Source organism: Cebus imitator, unplaced genomic scaffold (genome assembly GCF_001604975.1).
Source record: "Cebus imitator isolate Cc_AM_T3 unplaced genomic scaffold, Cebus_imitator-1.0 Scaffold226, whole genome shotgun sequence".
Lineage (NCBI taxonomy): Eukaryota > Metazoa > Chordata > Mammalia > Primates > Cebidae > Cebus > Cebus imitator.
This window is the reverse complement of record NW_016107541.1, coordinates 3,109,080-3,129,458: the sequence shown is the minus strand read 5'-3', so window position 1 is coordinate 3,129,458 and position 20,379 is coordinate 3,109,080. Positions and strand designations below refer to the sequence as shown.

General features: G+C 49.6%; 1 protein-coding gene across 2 annotated transcripts in view; it reads right to left on the bottom strand.

Moving 5' to 3' along the window:
* Positions 1-20,379, bottom strand: part of ANKRD33B (ankyrin repeat domain 33B) — a 107,366-nt gene that overhangs the window by 38,597 nt on the left and 48,390 nt on the right. For both annotated transcript variants that reach the window (XR_005195229.1, XM_017496948.2), the window contains exon 2: positions 16,757-16,886. Coding sequence is in view for 1 of the 2 variants with exons in the window: in XM_017496948.2 (XP_017352437.1) it covers positions 16,757-16,886 (130 nt within the window). In the remaining variant the exon portion in view is untranslated. The remainder of the gene's footprint in view (positions 1-16,756; positions 16,887-20,379) is intronic.

The following is a 20,379-nucleotide window of genomic DNA, read 5'->3' as shown; positions in this document are numbered from 1 at the left end:
TGCAGTGAGCCAAGATCATGCCATTGTACTCCAGCCTGGGTAACAGGGCGAGACTCCATCTCAAAATAAATAAACAAATAAAAATTAAAAGTAAAAGTAAAAAGGGGAGAACTAGCACAGAGTCATTCAAAACGAGCGCAAGGTCGGATGATGATTCACAGCTGGCTGTTCGCCTGGTGTGGGGCCTCTCCAATTCGGATCCTGAGGCTCTCCCTATGGCGGGGACCACACCAGGAAGCCACGGGAGCGTTCAGGAGGCAGAGATGGAGCCTGGGCCCCCACCCCGGGCGGACAGGAGGAGGGAGAGGAGTGCTTGGATGGACAGGTCTGGGGCATGAGAAAGAGGAAAGCCAGCCATGCTGCCTGGCCCCCCACACCCCGGCTCTGCCCTGCAGGGATGCCAAGGCGCCTTGGTCGGGAGACACATGGAGGCGGACACCCTCGCCACCCCCCCCACCAGTCTGGCCCAACAGCGCTGCTGCAGTTCCCAGGCCCAATGGGGAAAATGTTAAACTTTTCACATGGAAGTCACCTCCCTCACACAAACCCCCCCGGGTGACTCACCATCATGCTCACTGAGGGAACAGAAACCACCAGAAGGGAAGCCCCTGGGCTTTCCCCCGTCCCCCCACATACCGCCCACATTCACAGGCCTCTGAGAAGGAAAAGTGAAACCCTGAGCCCTCCAACTGACCGAACCGACCCCCTCCTGGCCAAGGGGACCCCTGAAAACTGGGTCCCGGCTCTGGCAGGATGGAAAGGCAAGGCACCGCGTTACACCCTGACCTTGCTAACCACTGTGGGGCTCAGTTTCCTAAGGCTGAGCAGAAACCAGTCCGTCCTAAAGACTCCGCCACTGATATCAACTGATGCTGCCTCACCCTTCTGCAATTCGGACGAAACAACCGACCAGCATCCTTCCTCATGAGACACCCGCCATGGCTTCGGGTGGGGCCGGCGGGTCCACGGAGGCCGCACAGTGCGGGCTTCCATGTCCCCTGCTTCACCTTTTGACGTCAGAGGCCTGCAAACTCCACCCTTCCAGATGGTGCTAATGCTGTCGCTTTTTGAACACAGGTCCCAGGGACAGGCACGGAGCTGCACGGCACACGTGTGTGTTTCTCCTCTCATCAACATTCCATGCTTCCCCCATAGAACATGTGTATTGGCCCATCTCATCCAGCATACATTTCTGTCTTGTTCTGCCCTGCAAGGGTCTGTTTCTGGCTTCTGGCCGGAGGCTCTACTTCCCAGCCTGTCACAATGGCCGCTCGGCAGGCTGTACCCCCTTATGAGGAAAAAGCTCTTCTTTCCAAGTTTATGAACCTCGTCATTCCTCAGTTGACATTTTCTATTGAAAAGGCAGGGGATGGCTGAGCATGGTGGCTCACACCTGTAATCCCAGCACTTTGGGAGGCCGAAGTGGGCAGATCATGAGGTCAGGAGTTCAAGACCAGCCTAATAAACATGGTGAAACCTCGTCTCTACTAAAAATACAAAAATTACCCTGGCATGGTGGTGTGCATTTGTAATCCCAGCTACTCGGGAGGCTGAGGCAGGAGAATTGTTCAAACCCAGGAGGCAGAGGGTTGCAGGGAGCAGAGATCGCGCCACTATAGGCCAGCCTGGGCGACCTCTGCTCATGTCTCAAAAAAAAAGAAGAAAAAAAAAAAAAAGAAAAAGAAAGGAAAATGCAGGGGATTCTCCTCTTGCTGAAAGAGGCTTGTCCCCGCTCCTCCCCTCCTGTGCCGACCACCCCTGCCGCTGGTAGGGAATGTTTCTGTATCATATCCCTCCCACTTCTCTTCACCTCTCCCTCCTGGGAGACGCACTCCCCTCAGAATGCTGTTGCAGCTCAGAAAACAATACCCCACAACGAAGGCCTCAGAAGCAAAGGTTCTCTCCACCCTCCTGTCTCTCAGTTCCTTCTTCCCTGTGGCCATGGAAACTGGAATCCCTCTTCCCCAAGGCAGATCTTTGGAACCAGGCCCCCTTTCCCCTAAAGCCAGCCATAAAACCTACAAATATTGCCCTAACATACCATACGAATCTGCCTTGTCTGACTGCAGGTCCCAACGCCCCCTCTACAGGGAGGGTCCTTCCCAGAAGGAAGGATGCTGCTGAGAGGAAACTGGAAGCATCTAGACAGGTGGGTCTGCGGTTTCCCCACTCCATCTATTAGCATTATAGTTCTTCTTCTTCTTTTTTTTTTCCTTGAGATGGAGTCTCACTCTGTACCCCAGGCTGGAGTGCAGTGGCGCGATCTCGGTTCACTGCAACCTCCGCCTCCTGGGCTCAAGCAATTCTCCTGTCTCAGCCTCCTGAGTAGCTGGGACAATTGGCGTGTTCACCACGCCCGGCTAATTTTTTTGTATTTTTGGTAGAGATGGGGTTTCACCATATTGGCCAGGTTAGTCTTGAACTCCTCACCTCACGATCCGCCAACCTCGGCCTCCCAGAGGGCTGGGACTACAGGCATGCACCACCTCATTTGGCTAATTTTTGTATTTTTAGTAGAGACGAGGTTTTACCACTTTGGTCAGGCTCGTCTCCAACTCCTGACCTCGAATGATCCAGCCAAGGGGCCCACCTTGGCCTCCCAAAGTGCTGGGATTCCAGGCATGAGCCACCACGCCCGGCATGTCCAACTGTATTTCTACATGACTGTCCACACTTTGTTGAACCTAAATAGAAAAATGGAAAATTTCTCCTGTATCTTTGTGTCTTCATTCCAAAGGCGCCCATGTCCACATGTTAAATACATTTGTATGCCTCTTCTCTTATTCACCTGCCTTTTGCAAGTTGATTTATCAGTGAACCCTCAGAAGGCTCTCAGCTCCTACAATGCACGAATGGCCCACATTCTTCACACTGCCCTTTGCTAAGTGACTTCCTAGCTTTTCTGTCTAGCAGACCACTGGCCGATGGGATGTTTGCAGGCATGAGAGAAGCAAAGGTTGAAATGTTCTTATCCAGACTTTCACACATGTTTGTGCCTCAGCTGTCTCTCTAAGAAGAACACGCCCAGGCTGGCTCGCTGCTCCCAGGAAGAGAATGAGTCACGCACACGGCAGAGCTGCCCCAGCCAAAGTGCCCAAGAACAGGTCCCCGGCTTGTCCACAGACGTGAGCAAGGACACTTTAGATCAACAGATCCCCAGCCCACCCACAGACGCAGGAGCAAGAAAAATATCCCAGAGTGTGGGATTGTGACACAGCAGCAGCTAGCTGACATGCATGCATGCTCGAGGGTCTCTCACCTTAAAAGCATATGTGACTCACAGAAGCCCCTGTGGGACCGTCTTCCTGTTCCCGTCACCCTCCATCAATCATTCAACTCCTCTTCAGTCCACCTCCAGAGCCATCTACTCACTCTTGCTACCGACACTCTCTGGTTTTCCTGAAAGCACCCCCAGCAGTCCCCAGTGACCTTCTTACAATGAGACACCATGGTGATTTGTCAGTTCTCATCACGCGCAACATCTCCACAGCGTTTCCCACTCAGTCCTCTTTCATCCGTTCTGAAACATGCTCTTGGCCGGGCGCAGTGGCTCAGGCCTGTAATCCCAGCACTTTAGGAGGCCAAGGTGGGTGGATCATGAGGTCAGAAGTTCAAGACCAGCCTGGCAATCATGGTGAAACCCCATCTCTACTGAAAACACAAAAATTAGCTGGGCATGGTGGCAGGTGCCTGTAATCCCAGCTACTCAGGAGACTGAGGCAGAGGTTGCAGTGAGCTGAGATTGCGCCACTGCACTGCAGCCTGGGCAACAGAGAGGGACTCTGTCTCAAAAAAAAAAAAAAGAAAGAAAGAAACACAGTCTTTCCATGGACACGTGGATGCTCACTCTTCTGATTTTCCGCCTTCTCAACTTGCTTTCTGAGCTCCTGCCCTCTCCTGCCTGAAATGCTGCTGTTCCCCGGCTGCCTGCTAAGCCCCTCCTCCTCTCCTTCACTCTCCTTTGGTGATCCTTACACTCCCGTGGGTCCAAGTTTCAGCTCTAAAGCTTCCATATCAACTCTCTCCAGTCCTGTCTCTTCTCGAGTTTTTTGCCTGAGAATCTGTCTACTGAGTATTTCATCATGGGTTTCCTACAAGCAGACCAAATTCAATGCATCAAGCCCAAAACATCTTTCCTCCGAAGCTGCTCCTCGCCCACACCCCTTATTCAGTGATGAACGCCAGCAGTCTCCCCATCACCCAAGCCAGGCATCTGGGCTCAGTCCCAAGCCCTCCACATCCCCCACACCCACCCAAGCAATCGCCACATTCTGCCAACTGCACCTCTGACATCACTTGAGCCTGGGAGTTTGAGACCAGCCAGGGCAGCATGGTGAGACCGCGTCTCTACGAAACAATTTAACATTTCCCAAAGCTGTCCTTGTTTCTCCATCCCTGACCTGGGCCACACATCCCTACAGGGCCATAGCTCCCCTCCTAACTAGCCTCCCTGGTCCCACTTCTGCACCCATCCATTCTCCAACCAGCAGCACGGTGACACCAGGAAGGGCCTCCGCCCATCCCACTACTCATCTGAAACTCTCCATGGGTTCTGCTCTTTAGATGAGGTCCCAACTCTTCACTGCCAGCTCTCACCGCCAGTGCCTTCCCAATTCACTCCGTGCTCACACAGCCAGCTCTCTGTGTGATTCACCCACGAGCCAGGCTTCCTTTAATCTAGTGGCCTCTGCACAAGGAGTCCCTCTACCTGGATTATTCTGCCTCCTCTTTTTACCTGGTGACCTGATGAGCCATCCCTTCCAATGCCAGGTCTTCCTTAGTGCCCCTGACTCCACGGTGTCTCATTGTCCACATCCCCATGCACATGTGGGTTCCCACGGCCGCCACAGCCCTTGTTACCCAGCTCACAAGCCTACAACTTCCAACTGACTGCACGCTCTGGGCTGCTCAATAAATATGCATTAGATGAAAAGACTGAAACATTCCTAATTCTCCTTTAGGAAAAGTTTATTTATTTAAAGTGTCAGAATGGGCAAGGTGGTTCACGCTTGTAATCCCAGCAGAGAGGCTGAGGCCAGAAGAGGCCAGGGAGGCTGAGGCTAGAGGATCACTTGAGCCTACGAGTTTGATACAAGCCTGGGCAACACGGCAAGATCTCATCTCAAAAAAAAAAAAAATTAAAAATTAGCTGGGCTGGCCAGGCATGGTGGCTCACACCTGTAATTCTAACACTTTGGGAGGCTGAGGTGGGTGGATCACCTGAGATCAGGAGTTCCAGATCAGCCTGGCTGACATGGTAAAACCCCATCTCTACAAAAAATTAGCTGGGCATGGTGATGAGCACCTGTAGTTCCAGCTACTTGGGACTGAGATGGGAGGATTGCTTCAGCCTGGGATACAGAGGTTACAGTGAGCCGACATCACGGCCCTGCTCTGAAACCTGGGTAACAGAGTGGGACACTATCTCAAAAAAAATTTTTTTAATTTGAAAGGCCAGGCGCAATGGCTCACGCCTATAATCCTAGCACTTTGGGAGGCCAAGGTGGGTGGATCATGAGGTCAAGAGATCGAGACCAACATGGTGAAACCCCACCTCTACTAAAAATATAAAAATTAGCTGGGCATGGTAGCGGGTGCCTGTAATCCCAACTATTTGGGAGGCTGAGGCAGAAGAATCACTTGAACCCAGGAGGCGAAGGTTGCAGTGAGCCGAGATTGCGCCACTGCACTACAGCCTGGGCAACAAGAACGAAACTCTGTCAAAAAAAATGGCAATAAACATAAGCTGCTCCAAAATGGGAAAATGTGACAGAATTATGTTGTCTGAGACTGGACTGACTCTAGACTCTCAAACGCAGTTCTCCAGACCAGGCCAGTAGAGGGGGCTGCCGGCTTTGGAAATGCGACATCACACCAGCCACACGGCGCGAACAGACTCCAGGAATTCTTAGCATAAGGCGTTTAACACGCAGGTGGAGGTGCAGGCTTAGGAGGGGAGGGCAGCATCCCTGCTCTTTGCAGGGCAGGTCGGGGTCTGATGGAGGAACCCGGCAAGCCCCAAGCTAGCTGAGGGGCCCTCCCACCTGGCAAGCGGGCAGGGTGTGGCACTGCCATGGTCAATCAGAAGACCTCAGGAAAGCTCAAGGGAAAAGATAAGGCAACATTAGGAAATTGAGACTCACCAAGTTCGAATCTCTTATTTGAAACGGCACAAATTGAGAAAAAAGAAAGCACTTCAAAACAACATGGACATCCCGAAGAGGTGACACAAGATCATGATCATGTACACGGCTAATAAGATAAATAACACGAACAGGCATTGTTCCTGGGATCTGACCAAGTCTTAAATTCTCCTCTGAACTGGGACTCTCCCTCATTCAGCTCAGGAGCCAGGCCTCCCCCGCAGCCCAAACACACAGCCACCCCTCAGAATCTCGGCCGATCTGTCCCCGACCCTGGGCCCCATGCAATGGCAGTCCTGCCAGGCTGGCTATCGGCACATAGCCTTCAGGCATTTACCAGTAAATGCAAGAAATAACAAGCTGCAAACACCTATCAGGGGTTCCTTATACCCCAAACAAGCTCCAAGGGCTCTATCCCATCACCAGCTCAAGGAGACCCCTGGCGTCTCCTCACTTCACCACGTTCGTGCTGTTCTGTTAAGGCACAACACGGAAACAAAATAAACACACAACTCCATCCACGGGACTTCCTATTCATGTCTTTGGTTATTTTATTTTTGTTAGAGGGGGGTTGGTGAAAGTTGAAATGACTAGCTAAATGAGATTCCTAAATCTCATTACACGAGGATTTATTTTCATACATTCTCTCCATTTACAGACCTAGTACAGATTTGGCTGTATTTTCATTATGCATTAAATAGCCGAGGAAATTAGACTTTTTAGAGAACACTCAAAAGGCAGATGAAGGCACTTGCATCCGAATTTGTACTCACAAATCTCAAACCAACCCCGTTGCCATAGCGAATCACATAAACATATGGTTGCTTTAAGACATTGCTTCACAATGCTGATTCTGCTCAGCGCGACTGCTATCTACACTGACTGTCTACATTCTCCATCACTGTTTTGGCTCGGGCTTGTGACGCAACCCTGGTTTCTGAGACGGCAACGACACTCTGCTGGAGCCTTCTGGAAATGTTTTGCTGTCTTATAAAAGGAAACACCGACAGGGAGTTGCCCCTTTCCTTGCCGTCTCTGAGTGTTACAACGTGGATCCCAGTGGCCCTTCTAGTGGCTGGGGCCACCTTGGGACCATGAGGGACAGGCGAGAGTATTTCTGAGAAGTGGCTCTAGGTCCTAGCATCACCCAGATACTCAGTGTGGCACCCCTGCAACTGTCGCCTGCAGCATCTTGTGTTGCAAGAGAAGGCAGTGTCCTCACTGTTGAAGCCAAAAGCATCCTAACAGGATCGAAAGAGAGTTGGGGAAGTACGACTGAAAACCAGAGTTTTGGTTCATTTTGAGGAAATCCTGAAAAGACTGATCTCAGCCAGGGCTGGCAAGAACACTCTTGGGCACTTGGGGTAAAGGAGAAACTGCCACAGCTTTCTAAGGCCACTTGGTAGCTGTGTTACTCTTAAAACAGGCATGCCCCCTGCTGAAGCCATTCCATTCTGAGAGTCTGTCTGCACACTGCCTCCCTTCCTTGCCCTGCTTTTGGCCTAGGAAGTTGACCTGCACCAACTGCACCTGCGTGGTTTCTGGCCCACTGAAGTATCTGGGTTGGCTCGGCAGGGGACCGGGGTAGAGGAGCGGGGTTTCCAGCCCTGCCCCCCATTCCAGCCCCTGGCTGGGGCTCTAGGCTGAGGCTGCCTCTCGGGTTCCAGCTTCCTGGCCTGGGTCGCTCTCTGCAGAGCCCCTCCCCTTAATCCTTTCAATTTGGTTCCCTTAACTCCACCCCTGCCTCCGTAATTGACAGGCCCTCATCAATTCCTCTGTTCAGCCCTCTGAGCACACCTGTCGCTTGACATCTTCCTGCCAGGACCCTAAACATGCCGTTCTCAGAGCTGCACCCCAGACCCAAAGGATTTCACGACAGCCTTGCTGCCATTGGGTAATTCAAAAGCCACTTGTCGGGTAACTGGGCCAGTTAAGTATACCATGGTTCATGTATTTTACACAATATCCTCTTTTCAAACAAATATTTAGGAAGGAAGTATTTCATGTCCAAGGACTGGCCTAAGAGCCAGATCCACCGCAGTGAGCGAAAGCACTCGTAACGCGGCCTAAGTCTTGATCGGGAACCAGGCCTGAGCCACACATCCCGTGCAGGAAGGCAGGGCTCCGAGTGCCAGGCAGGGCTCAGGGGCACCGACGCAGCAGGAGTTCCTAGATTCATTACCACGTGAACAAAACCACTGAAAACACAATCTGAACAGAGCTAGCCTAGTCATGTGAATAAAAAGCACATGTACTTATGCATGTATTTGGAAAAGACTGAATGAGGTCGGAAAAGGTGACTCCCGTGTGCTGATAAGGGACCTGGAATGTTTGGGAGATTGAGAAGGGATCTTTTTCTTCCTTCCTGGTAATACTTTCATACCTCATTTTTTGCTGTAGGCACATATACAGAGACAACTTTTGGAATTAAATCATCAAATAAATAAAACTGATTATGAAATTGATTTAAATGGGCCATCATCTGATTGGGCCTGAATAGCCTCTTTGGCAAAATAGCACAGGAAAGTCATGAACGAGGCTCAGCTGCTTTCTTCATGTTCACTTTAGTTCCATGATGCCTCTGTGTCTGTCTGACAACATCTCCCCTGGAGTTTGTGACTCTGCTGGTCTTCAATGCCCACGGAGAGGGGTCCTTTGCCATCATCAGGCATGAAAACTTCAAAGCCCTCCATCCTCAACGTGGTGTCCCTGGGCCGGCGGCATCAGCATCACCGGGAAACCTGTCGATCTGCTGATTCTCGGACACCACCCTGGGCCTGTTCAAAGACTCCAGGGGCAGGTGCTGGCAGTCTGTGTTTACACCAGATCTGTGTTAAAGCTCGCATGATCCAGCCAGGTGATGCTGACTCCAGAGGCACAAGGTTGAGAGCCAGTGTCTAAGGCAACTGTGCCTGTGGGGACACGGGCAGCCCTGGAGGTTCAGAAAGAAATTAGGGAAAATCTCTTCTGCACACTGAAGCAATTAAGACACACAAGGAAGCATTTTAATCTGTGTTTGTTTGTTTAAATGATGTAAAGTCCCTCTCCCCTCCGTCTCCCTATGTAAACTCAACTCAGTCCCAAAGCCTCAGGCAGTGGCCTAGGCTGGCTATCCAGGGGTCAGAGCCCAGGCCAGAGGGTGGGTGCATGTAGAGGTGGCCACAGAGAGCTTAAGTAGATCAGTAAGTAGGGGAAGGTAACAAAAACCAGTAATAAAGGAAAAAAAGGCAGGGCTTGGTGGCCCATGCCTGTAATCCCAGCACTGTGGGAGGTCAAGGTGGGTGGATCACTTGAGGTCAGGAGTTTGAGACCAGTCTGGCCAACATGGTGAAACCCGTCTCTACTGAAAATACAAAAATTAGCTGGGCATGGTGACTGGAGCCTGTAATTCCAGCTACTCTGGAGGCTGAGCCAGGAGAATCACTTGAACCCGGGAAGTGAAAGTTGCAGTGAGCTGAGATGTGCCACTGTAACCCCCAACCTGGGTGATAGTGCAAGACTCAGTCTCAAAAAAGAAAAAAGAAGAAAAAATACATTATAATAATGATATTATTTAAATTTAAAAGGCAGGGCAAACCCATCAGATCATTAACAACAGTTATCTCCAGACAGCAGAACTAGAGACAGGGCTGAGCGTGAGGTGGAAGAGATATTCACCCATAATTTCCTTGCTCATGTGGGGTTATTTTGCCCCCAAACACTGTGTATTGTATTTTTAAATCAGCCTCCAAGAACATCAGCCAGGCCAAGTAAAGGAAGCAGGAAGACTGCTGAGGCCTCTGCTTGCCTCCTCCTGCCCATGCAGGCAGGTTCCCAGCTGTGACACTGACCTCAGGACAGCCCAGACCCCTGTACAAACCCCAGCATCCGATCCCGCTACCTGACTTGGACTCCAGCCCTGTCTGGCAGCACGGCTCCCCCTGGGCGGGCCAGCTCCCAGGACAGCTGAGAACACAGGAATCTTCACTCCTCTCCCAGCGTCCCACCTGCCACGGTCTGAATGTTTTTGTCCTCCAAAATTCCTGTGCGAAAATCCTACCCCCAAGGTGATGCTACAGGGCGTGGCTTTGGGAGGTGATTAGGTCCCGAGGGAAGGGTCCTAGTGGTGGGATTAGTACCCTCACAAAGGAGGCCCCACAGAGCTCCCGATTTCCTGAGCAGATAAAGACACCATCTGTGACCAAAGGCAACAGGGAGAGGCCAGGAGTGTGACAAGAACCATCGAGGGACACCACTCAATTTCTGTTCCTTAAGGAAGATGGCAGAGGCCGCTGCTGATGGGGAGGATTGGGGTATTACACCTAATTCCGTGAACCCTGCAAAATTCCAGCAATGCCCACAGATAAAAGGGCAGCAAAGGAGAGGTGGTCTATGGGGATGCTTTGAGACCCACCAATGCCATTTTTCAACACCCCAAACATATGAGGCCAAGTAGGGCACTAGGCTCCCAATGCCGCCTTTCCGAGGTACCACCAGGCAAAGGGTGGGGGCTCCTCCTTGGTTGTTACAGGCTTCCCTGCCACACTCAACTTGGAAGTAAAACCACACAGCAGAGAGGGCTGCACCTGGCCCCGAATTCTTTCCACCACTCCCCAGGCTGCTGGGCGCTAAGCCTGGAAAGCAGCTGAAGCCCTTTCCTCCTCCCTTTGCCGGAGCGCCCTCCAGTCTCCAAGAGGACCTGTGTCACCCTTGACTTAAAATAAACCAGAGCAGGATGAGCGCAGTCCCCGCAGAAGGATGAGCAAGCCGGAAAAACAAAGGTCAGTGTAAAGGTGGTATTCAAAAGGAAGGGGGCTGGGCTAGAGGGTCAGGCCAGCATCTTCATCTGAAATAGATTTATTCCTCCCTGGTTGTCTGGTGCCTAGGAAACAATTTAAAAAATGAAATTGGTTTTTAATTGCAAGAAGCAAGAGAAAATGTTGCAAATTTTAACAATCCATATTCTTAGAAAAATTCAATAGGTCACTGACTCGGTGATATAAGTAAGCATTTGCGGATAGGGAAGGGATTTGAAATCTGGACAGACTGCAGAAAGTTAAAAAAATGTAACTGTGCTTTTGAAGATGGTGGTATAAGACAAAAAACTTTTGGTAGGCTATGTGGGAAGAACACAACCACAAAGAAATGCGGGCTTTTACTTAGCAGGTCTGATGTTGGCAGCCATGGTGGTATTCTAATTTCTGGCTCTTGGTTAAAAACAAACAAACAAAACAAAAACTGTCCATAGCTGAAAACTGGACTAATGAGGTGACTGGGTCTCTTTCCACTCCAGGTAAGTGCTGGTGCTGGGTGCTCTGTGCTGGTGCTGTGCAGGGAACGCTCTGGGAGTATTTAGCTCCTAGGCTGCTCTACAGCTCTACAGGGGCAGAAGTTAAGCTGTAACAATGTCTATCTGCAGCAAGGCAACTGCATCGTATCTAGTAGAGATGTCTGGTGGAGATTCTTTTTTTTTTTTTTTAGTAGCAATAGTTTCTTTTTTTAATTTTAATATACTTTAGGAAACAATATACAAAGCTGTGCTTTCCTGCTACTTCCAGATAACAGCAGGAAGTTTCAGTTATACAAACTGAGCGTTTTGTGATGGCTTCAACAGCAGTCAGCACCAGACTTGAACAGTTAGCTACAACACAAACATCCTTCCAAATGAAATGTCGCAATAGCAAGACAGGTAAACCAGGGTTTATCAAATGACAACCACTTGGCAAGTGACTTAATCATTCTTGTTGAATTTCTTACTTCATTAAATATCTTATACACAATTTCCTGTTAATACGCCTTAAACAAAACCTCCCTTAAGAAATTATTTCAATTAAGTATAAATATTCAACAAGAATAGTTGAATATTTAGATACCAATATCAACTGCATCGTATCTGGTAGAGGGATGTCTGGCTCACTTCCTGTTATAGCTCAGGCAGCTATAACAAAATACCACAAACTGGGTGGCTTAAACAGCAGACATTTATTTCTCACAGTTCTGGAGGCTGTGAAGTCCAAGAACAAGGCACCAACAGATTCCCTGGCTGACGAGGATCCTCCTGCTGGTTTGCAGACAGCTGTCTTCTCACTGTGTCCTCACATGGTGGGGAGGGAGTGAGCTCTGGTCTCTTCCTCTTCCTAAGGACACTAATCCCATCCCAGTGGCCCTACCCTCATGATCTCATCTAAATGCCATACTTCCCCAAATCCCCACCTTCTAATGCCATCATGTTGGGGGTTGGGGCTTCAACACATGAATGTGATGGGGAGGACGTAATCATTCAGTCCACAACTTCACCTCATAGAAAAGATAACCCACAACATTATACTCTATTGCCTTATAGGATATTGACCAGTTTTGCATCTATTAGCAGATGTATTTCAGCATTTGTGATTGCTTCTCTCTGTGTCTGTTCTTCAAATTTCCTTTGAACTGGCCTTAACTAATTACTAGCTCATCACTAATGAATGAGTTTTCCCTTTATATCCACCTAAGGGTCAAATTTTTTAGCTTCTGCAAATTATCCTTTAGTATCATGACTTTGTGCACATTTGTTGTAGGAAAGGAAAATGGGTGAACACATTGTGATTGCTGGAACCAGGCTTCTGCTGACAAAGAATGGGGAGAAGCATACGGAAAGGGTGAAGAGGAGGAAGACTATGGTGTTGCATTTGGATTGGAGGTATCCTTATTTAAAATTTTTTTTCTAACTCTGCTCACAGAAACACCTACAAGCAATAACATCTAATGCCAATGGGCACAGCTAGAGCCCAGATTTTGATTTCTAAATACCATTGCTCGCTAAAGAAAGAACTATCATTCCTTGAAGATATTATTGTACCAGAGCGAGCATAGAAAGCCAACACCAAGTTGCCAGGCGCGGTGGCTCATGCCTGTAATCCCAGCACTTTGGGAGGCCGAGGCGGGTGGATCACGAGGTCAAGAGATTGAGGCCATCCTGGTCAACATGGTGAAACCCCGTCTAAAAATACAAAAAATTAGCTGGGCATGGTGGCGCGTGCCTGTAGTCCCAGCTACTCAGGAGGCTGAGGCAGGAGAATTGCCTGAACCCAGGAGGCGGAGGTTGTGGTGAGCCGAGATCGTGCCATTGCACTCCAGCCTGGGTAACAAGAGTGAAACTCCGTCTCAAAAAAAAAAAAAGAAAGCCAACACCAAGACAAAAGTAGGCCAAATTGCAGGGTCTTTATTGCCAGCGGCCACAGAGGACTCAGGTCTCACTAATGCTTATCTTTACTTCTGTGAACCACTTAAGTAACAATCAGAATGTCTGCAGCCCCTCACCCTCACCTCTGCCCAGGAAGTGGTTTACAGAATGTCCAAAGTCCACTGGCCCACAGAATGTCCAAAGCCCTTTGCCCCTACCCCTACCCAGGAGGTGGTTTACAGTCATAAAAGGTCTTGACACCCTCCTTTCGGGGCCACGGGTTGGAGGGAAGTGAGTCCTCTGTGGTCGCCGGCAATAAAGACCCTGCAGTTTGGTATACTTTTGTGTTGGTGTTGGCTTTCTATGCTCGCTCTGGTACAACATGATGGCTGGTCGCAGATGAGACTAGGAAAGTCCAGGGAGAATGTGGAACACTCTGCTGTGCCATAAATCAAGTAAGTACTCAAAACTGACCAAAATACGACAAAAGGACCCTGGAGCCATTTCTGGGGTTTCCCACTGGCTGGGTTTGGGATAACTTCAGCACTGAAAAGAACAAAGGCATTATTGAAGTAGAACACATGAATTTTTTAAAAATGAGTAACGGTACTGAAAAAAAGGGCAAAGCTAAAGGAAAGCTCTTCTTTATAGTAAAATATCAGATAATAAGTGTATAATAAATGATCCAGATAAGGATTATCAATGGCAAAAATTGGTGGGGAAACGGTATTCATACAATCTCCCTGTATCAACGTGCAGATTACTTATTAATTATAGAGGGGAAATATCTGCCTTTAAAATGGAGAAATGTGGTGACTATCACTGTGAGCAGTTCGTTAAATTTAGCATCGCCCACACCAGGATAAACTGGCAGTATGTGCTCCTGATAGGACACGCCAATGACACATCATGGCCAATGCCGTATTCTTGCCAAAAATAGACAATGTGCACCTAACTCTGAAGAAACAATTATGAGTGAATACAAAATCAAAACAACACACAAAGAACTCTGGCAGATCAATAAGAAAAGAAATCCCTTCTTATCGGACATTGTCATACCATCATGGCCTAATCTATGTCCCAGCTTTCGCCAGCAACACCTGTCCCCATCTGTATTTCCAGCAGGGACCAGACTTTAGAGCTCCATTCTCTTCTTGTCTTGCCATGGAGACCTCTTCACTTAGAGGTCTCATTTCAGTCATGACAGCCAGCTCAGAACCAATGTTCCTCCCATTTTTCTTTTCTTTTTTTTTTTTTTTTTTTTTGTTTTGAGATACAGTCTCCCTCTTTTGCCCATGCTGGAGTGCAGTGGTGCAATATCGGCTCACTGCTACCTCCGCCTCCTGGGTTCAAGTGATTTTCCTGCCTTAGCCTCCCAAGTAGCTGGGACTACAGGCACATACCACCACACCTGGCTAGTGTTTTTCATTTTTGTTTTTGTTTTTAAGCAGAGACAGGGTTTCACCATATTGGCCAGGCTTGTCTCAAACTCCTGATCTCATGATCTGCCCGCCTCGGCCTCCCAAAGTGCTGAGATTACGGGGGTGAGCCACCGTGCCTGGCCCCTTTTCTTTGACTTACATGCCCTTTGCAGTTGGTGTTAGCCCCTGTCCCAAAGCCCAAAGCCATCCTAGACCCCAGCTCTCCTCCATGTCCCACATCACCACCACCGCCACCTATGCTTCCAGCCACACAGCTCCTGGCCTTCCTGTGCTGAGCCCCCTGCTAAGCCCCCAGGATCCTCTCACCCCTGTCACCACTCATGCAGCCTCACGCTACTGAAATGCATTTTCTTCCATTGTGCTTAGACCCTTGATGACCTGGTCCCCATCCTCCCCTCATCTCTCCTAGGCACACGCCATCCTACAGCCATGTCCACGCACACTGTTCCGAAGACTCGCCATTCCTGAGAACTGCCTGGCTCCCTCTCAGCCCCATGGCCTTGCGATGTATTGCCTGAAGTGGCCTGCCTCAGACTTTTCCAGCTGACACCCCCTTCCTGCAAGACCTCATCCTAAACTTCAGGCTTGATGGAGTACTCTCGTCCCACAGCACCGAGCTTTGGCAGACAGATGATGCTGGGTGTCGTGTTTGTTTCTCTGGCCCGTGAGCTGCAGAATTACTTAAGGATAGGGCTGCCATATACTTCTGTATCCTTGGCCCCTGACATGGCAGCTGGTCCATCAGAGGAAATGAATGATGAGACATAATCACTGAATGCCTTACAAAGCCCTTTCACACTCTTGCTGGGATTTCAAAGGCTGGAATCCTCCACGGAGGTGATGTCTCATGCTCTGAAACCTGAGGCGGTGAAAACATGTTAGTACGGCCCATGGCCCTTTCTGAGTTTGGAGAGCTCTCCACTCTATTCATCTTGACTGGAAAGTGGGGTGCACAGACCATTCCCACCATGGGGGATGAAACTGCCAGACAGTTTTTTCCAGCTTCCCTGGCCCCTCGCCCATCAGATCCACCCAGGCTGGCTTTGAAGGGACAAGGAGGCCTCCCTTCGGTGACAGCAACAGCCATTTCCCAACCAGAAGCAACATACAGCGTGGCCTGGAGCATTTCCTCCAGCTTCCAGGCCCTGAGTGGAATTCTCAACAACCCCTGACAATCGTGGGAGCTTCCCCTCCTTCCCACAACACACAAGTGCCTGTTCTTCCTGGCTCGGCTGCAGGCAGCTTCTTTGCTTGCAACTGAGAACTCGACTGATGAAACATAGAATCTTTGGAGGCCAAGAAATCTAAAAGGGGTCAGTGCTAAACATGGCCAAGGCCGCCGTTCCAAATGAAGTGTGATTATGAAGAGGCAAGCACAGCTTTCATGTCTGTCCTTTAAAAAATGTCCAGAGGAGGTCACAACGCACTTGCCAATGTTGACATAAGTGCCGTCCTCTCGATGACTGTCATGGGCTGAAGGCCGCATGCTCAGATACCCGCTCACAAGACACTCACACTCATTTAGTCTCACCTTGTTACACGAATACTCTAACGGCTCTCAGAAACACTTCCTGGCGTTTCTTTAACTCTACAGGTAAAGTGCAAGGTCATCTACGTGTGTCTACTTTCATGATTAACTATCACTGAGACACAGGACTGTGTCTCTTCCACTGGTGGGTCTGCCAGCCTCGTGCCACCCCCAGTCTTCGGGAGCAGGATGGAGTGTGAGGCTTCGGGCGAAGCGGTGACAAGGGCGGCTTTCTGGTGCAGATTCATATTCAAAACCTTCAGCCAGCATCAGAGCTTGCTCTACCCGTACCAAATTCTGAATGAGTGGGTAAATGCATTGAGTGTCCCAAATGCATAGTGTGTGCCCTCACAGCGATCAGCCCTTCCCTGGCACCCCTTGGGAGCAGGACATGGTTTCTGATCATTTCCATCCTGATGCATCGCACTGGGAGCCCGGGCTGCCTGGCAGTGGTGCTCTGGTCACGGCTCTGGGAGGGAAGGGGAAAGCCCGCTCTTACCTGCCTGTGCAGCTGTGATTAGGGCTGTGTTCCCCTCGCTGTCCTGCCAGTTGACGTCAACGTGGGGGCACTCTGCTAAGGCCACCACAGTATCCACAAAGCCGTGGTAGCAGGCGACAATAAGGCCGGTCTAGAAATGAAGAGGGGAATCGGGTCAGAGGGGCAGAGCCAGAGCATGGCGGTCAGCACCAGGGACCTCGAGGGGCACCCACTACCCTCCAGGGGGCTGGACAGGCAGTGATGGGGACCTGGAGTCCCAATTCTCAGAGATGGTTTAGAGAGAGCCAGCCACTCGTTCCTTCTCAAATGTGTGTTGAGGACTGACTGGAGTGAGGGCCTAGGCATGGAAACATCGGTGGACTATCAAGATCTCAGCCCTCCCAGGGCGTGCTTTCCCCAGAGAAGGAAACGCACCAACTACAGGGCTTATAGGGAAATAAACGTAGAGAAAGGTGCGTGCGCGATGTGGGGCAGCTGTCTAGGGAATAGGGTGGTCAGGCTGGGCTTGCCAGAGGTGACGCTGGGGCCCATGTGTGAAAGAGGCAAGGCAATGGGCCACAGGGATACAGAGAGAGGGAAACGCCCCAGTGGGGGAAATAGCTCGAGCAAAGGCCCCAACTCAGGACCATGCCTGCTTCATCCAGGGAGTAGCCCAGCGGCCAGCGGGGTTAGAACAGAATGAATGAGTGAGAAGTGGAGTGACCCGCGTCCAGGAGGCAACATGGGGCCTCAGAAGCCGTGGACAGGGCCCTGGGGACCCCGTGAGTAGGGGGAGCATGCTAAGCGGTCCACTGCCAATCATCTACATCCACTCCGGCTGCTGGGCGGGAAACAGGCTCTGGAAGAACAGGGTGGAGATCGGGGGCTGATGGGAGGCCACTGTGGGGCCAGGCAGGTGACAATGGTGTCACATCAGGGTAGGGGCAGCAGTGGGGAGGCGAATTTGGATTCTGGAAAGGAAGATTTGCTGTTAGAATGGAGGTGAGGTTGGATAGAAAAAGAGTCCAGGATAACCCCAAAGTTTCGGCTATAGCAGCTGAGAGGATGCAGTTCCATCAAATGAGAGGGACAGGACATGGGACAGAGCCGTTGTGGGGACAGATGGCGTGCAGACCTCAGTGCACTGTATGAGACTGTCTCTGGACAACCCAGTGGAGACGTCAGGCAGAGATAGATAGCACGTGAAGTCATGGAGAGAGAAGCAAGCTGGATAGATACACTGAGGGTTGACTTTGGAGATCTAGTAATCACACTAGATCTTAGCTAAAAGGCCGAGAAGCAATGGAGATCTAGTAATTAACTATCACCAAATGTTAAAATCCTAGCTCCCAGTGGGGTGGCACTAGGAAGTGGGGCTTTGGTGGGGTGATTAGATCACAAGGGTGGAGCCCCATAAATGGAATCAGTGTCCCATAAAAGGGACCTCAAGAGCGCTCTTGTGCCTTTTTCCCCCATGTGAGGACACACAGAGAAGTCTGCAGTCTGCACCCTGGAAGAGGACCCAGGCCGAGTCCCACCATGCTGGTGCCCTGATCTTGGGCTTCCAGCCTCCAGAACTGTGAGAGATAAATTTCCATTCTGTATAAGATCTTGGACTTCCAGCTCCCCGAACTGTGAGGAATCACCTTCCATTCTGAGTAAGCGCCCAGTCTACGGTGTTTCATTGCAGCAGCCCGAGCTGATGAAGAGACTTCGTAACAAAGGAAAAGAGTGCAGCTTCAGGTTCACCGCCGCACACACGCAGATACGGTGAGATGCTAAAATCAACCCAGGCTAGCAGCTAATCAATTTTCACTCTTGGCACCGCCAGCGACACCACCACTGCATGCGGGGCACAGAGTTTACATTGAGAGCAACTCCACAGCAGCTCAGCCCAATTTCTACCAGATTTTTTGTTTGTTTGTTTTTGAGATGGAGTTTTGCTCTTGTTGCCCAGACTGGAGTGCAATGATGCGATCTCAGCTCACTGCAATCTCTGCCTCCTGGGTTCAAGCAATTCTCTTGCCTCAGTCTCTCAAGTAGCTGGGATTACAGGCATGTGCCACCATGCCTGGCTAATTTTGTATTTTTTGTAGAGACAGAATTTCATCATGTTGGTCAGATTGGTTTCACACTCCTAACCTCAGGTGATCCACCCACCTCGGTCTCCCAAAGTGCTGGGATCACAGGCGTGAGCCACTGCATCAGCCAATTTTTAATAGGAATATAATTTTTCATGGAACAACGAGAGGGCTCAAGTAGCCCTGCCCACTTAATAAGGCGGCTAGTTGCCTCCCCACAGGACTATTAAATCACAAATATTAACATCTTTAAAGTTCTACAGAATACCGTTGATTTTCTAACCCTGACATCCATACCACGGCATAATCAACTCAATAACTGTTGACTGTGGTAAAGGCTCTCTAATATGCTCTAGCTTATGCATCCTTTGAAATAGGTCATTCCAGCTATACAGTGAAATGTTTCACAATAATTTTAAAGAGAAAAGAGTAGGCTGCAGGCAGGCTCTACTTAGAAGCCGCTGAGGTTTTCGGCTTCTCTGGGAATGGAGAGTTTGCTGCCACCTCCAACCTCCCAGCTAACCTATCCGCCTGCTTTCACATCAATGCGCCAGAAAACTTGTAAATCCACCCAGGGAGCGCCCAAAAATCATTTTTAACTTCTTTGGATGGAGATATTGCTCTAGTATTCTGCAGTTTCCTGACTTATGAATAAAATACATAAGCTAGAACATAATGTAACATCTTCCTTTGCATATAATTACACAAATAGCTCATATTTATTGCAGAAAAAGATCCAAAAATCAAAGAAAAAATGTTATAGACCAGACACACACACCACACGTTTTTCTTTAAATGAAAACAGGACCATTTGCTATATGTCTTAGGAATGTATCACCAATATCTTCACATCCATAAGAGTAACTCTGTGTGAAAATTTCTGATAGATACAGAGTATTCTATTCTATGTGGGGTAGAATTGTCATTATTTAACAAATCCCTACTCTTGGACACTCGGATGATCTGTTTCTCCCTTTCTTATGAGTAAAACTGGCAATGAAAACCCCTAGAGCTAAGGCTTTGTGTATTTTGTTTCTTGTTTTCTCAGGAGACATTGTAAGAAGCAGTATTTCTGGATTAAAGGAAATAGGTATTTTGAAAGCTTTTAGCATATATCGCAAACCTGGGCTTCAGGAAGGGTCCCAGATGGCATCTGCCTCTGCCAGCCCTGACATCCAACCTACACTTAAAGGGCTTGGGTTAAAAGGAATGTCTTCCCTCGGTGGGTACAGGAGGGACGCTCTCAGGGCTCCGGAAGTATCTGGCTCCTGAATTAGGTCTCTTTCAGGGATACCCTCCCCTCCCCTCCTCTCACCCCAACCGGTGAAGGATTCTGCTCTGGACACATAGCCTCTCCTTTTCACCCCCACACTCCTCCAGCTTCCTAAGGTAAAACTTCTCAAAATGTGCAGCAGGCACCTGCTGACAGCAACCTCAGGAAGGCTGATACAATATTTAGAACATCACTTTTTTTTTTTGAGACAGAGTTTTGCTCTGTTGCCCAGGCTGGTGTGCAGTGGTGCCATCTTGGCTCACTGCAACCTCCGTCTCCAGGTTCAAGCT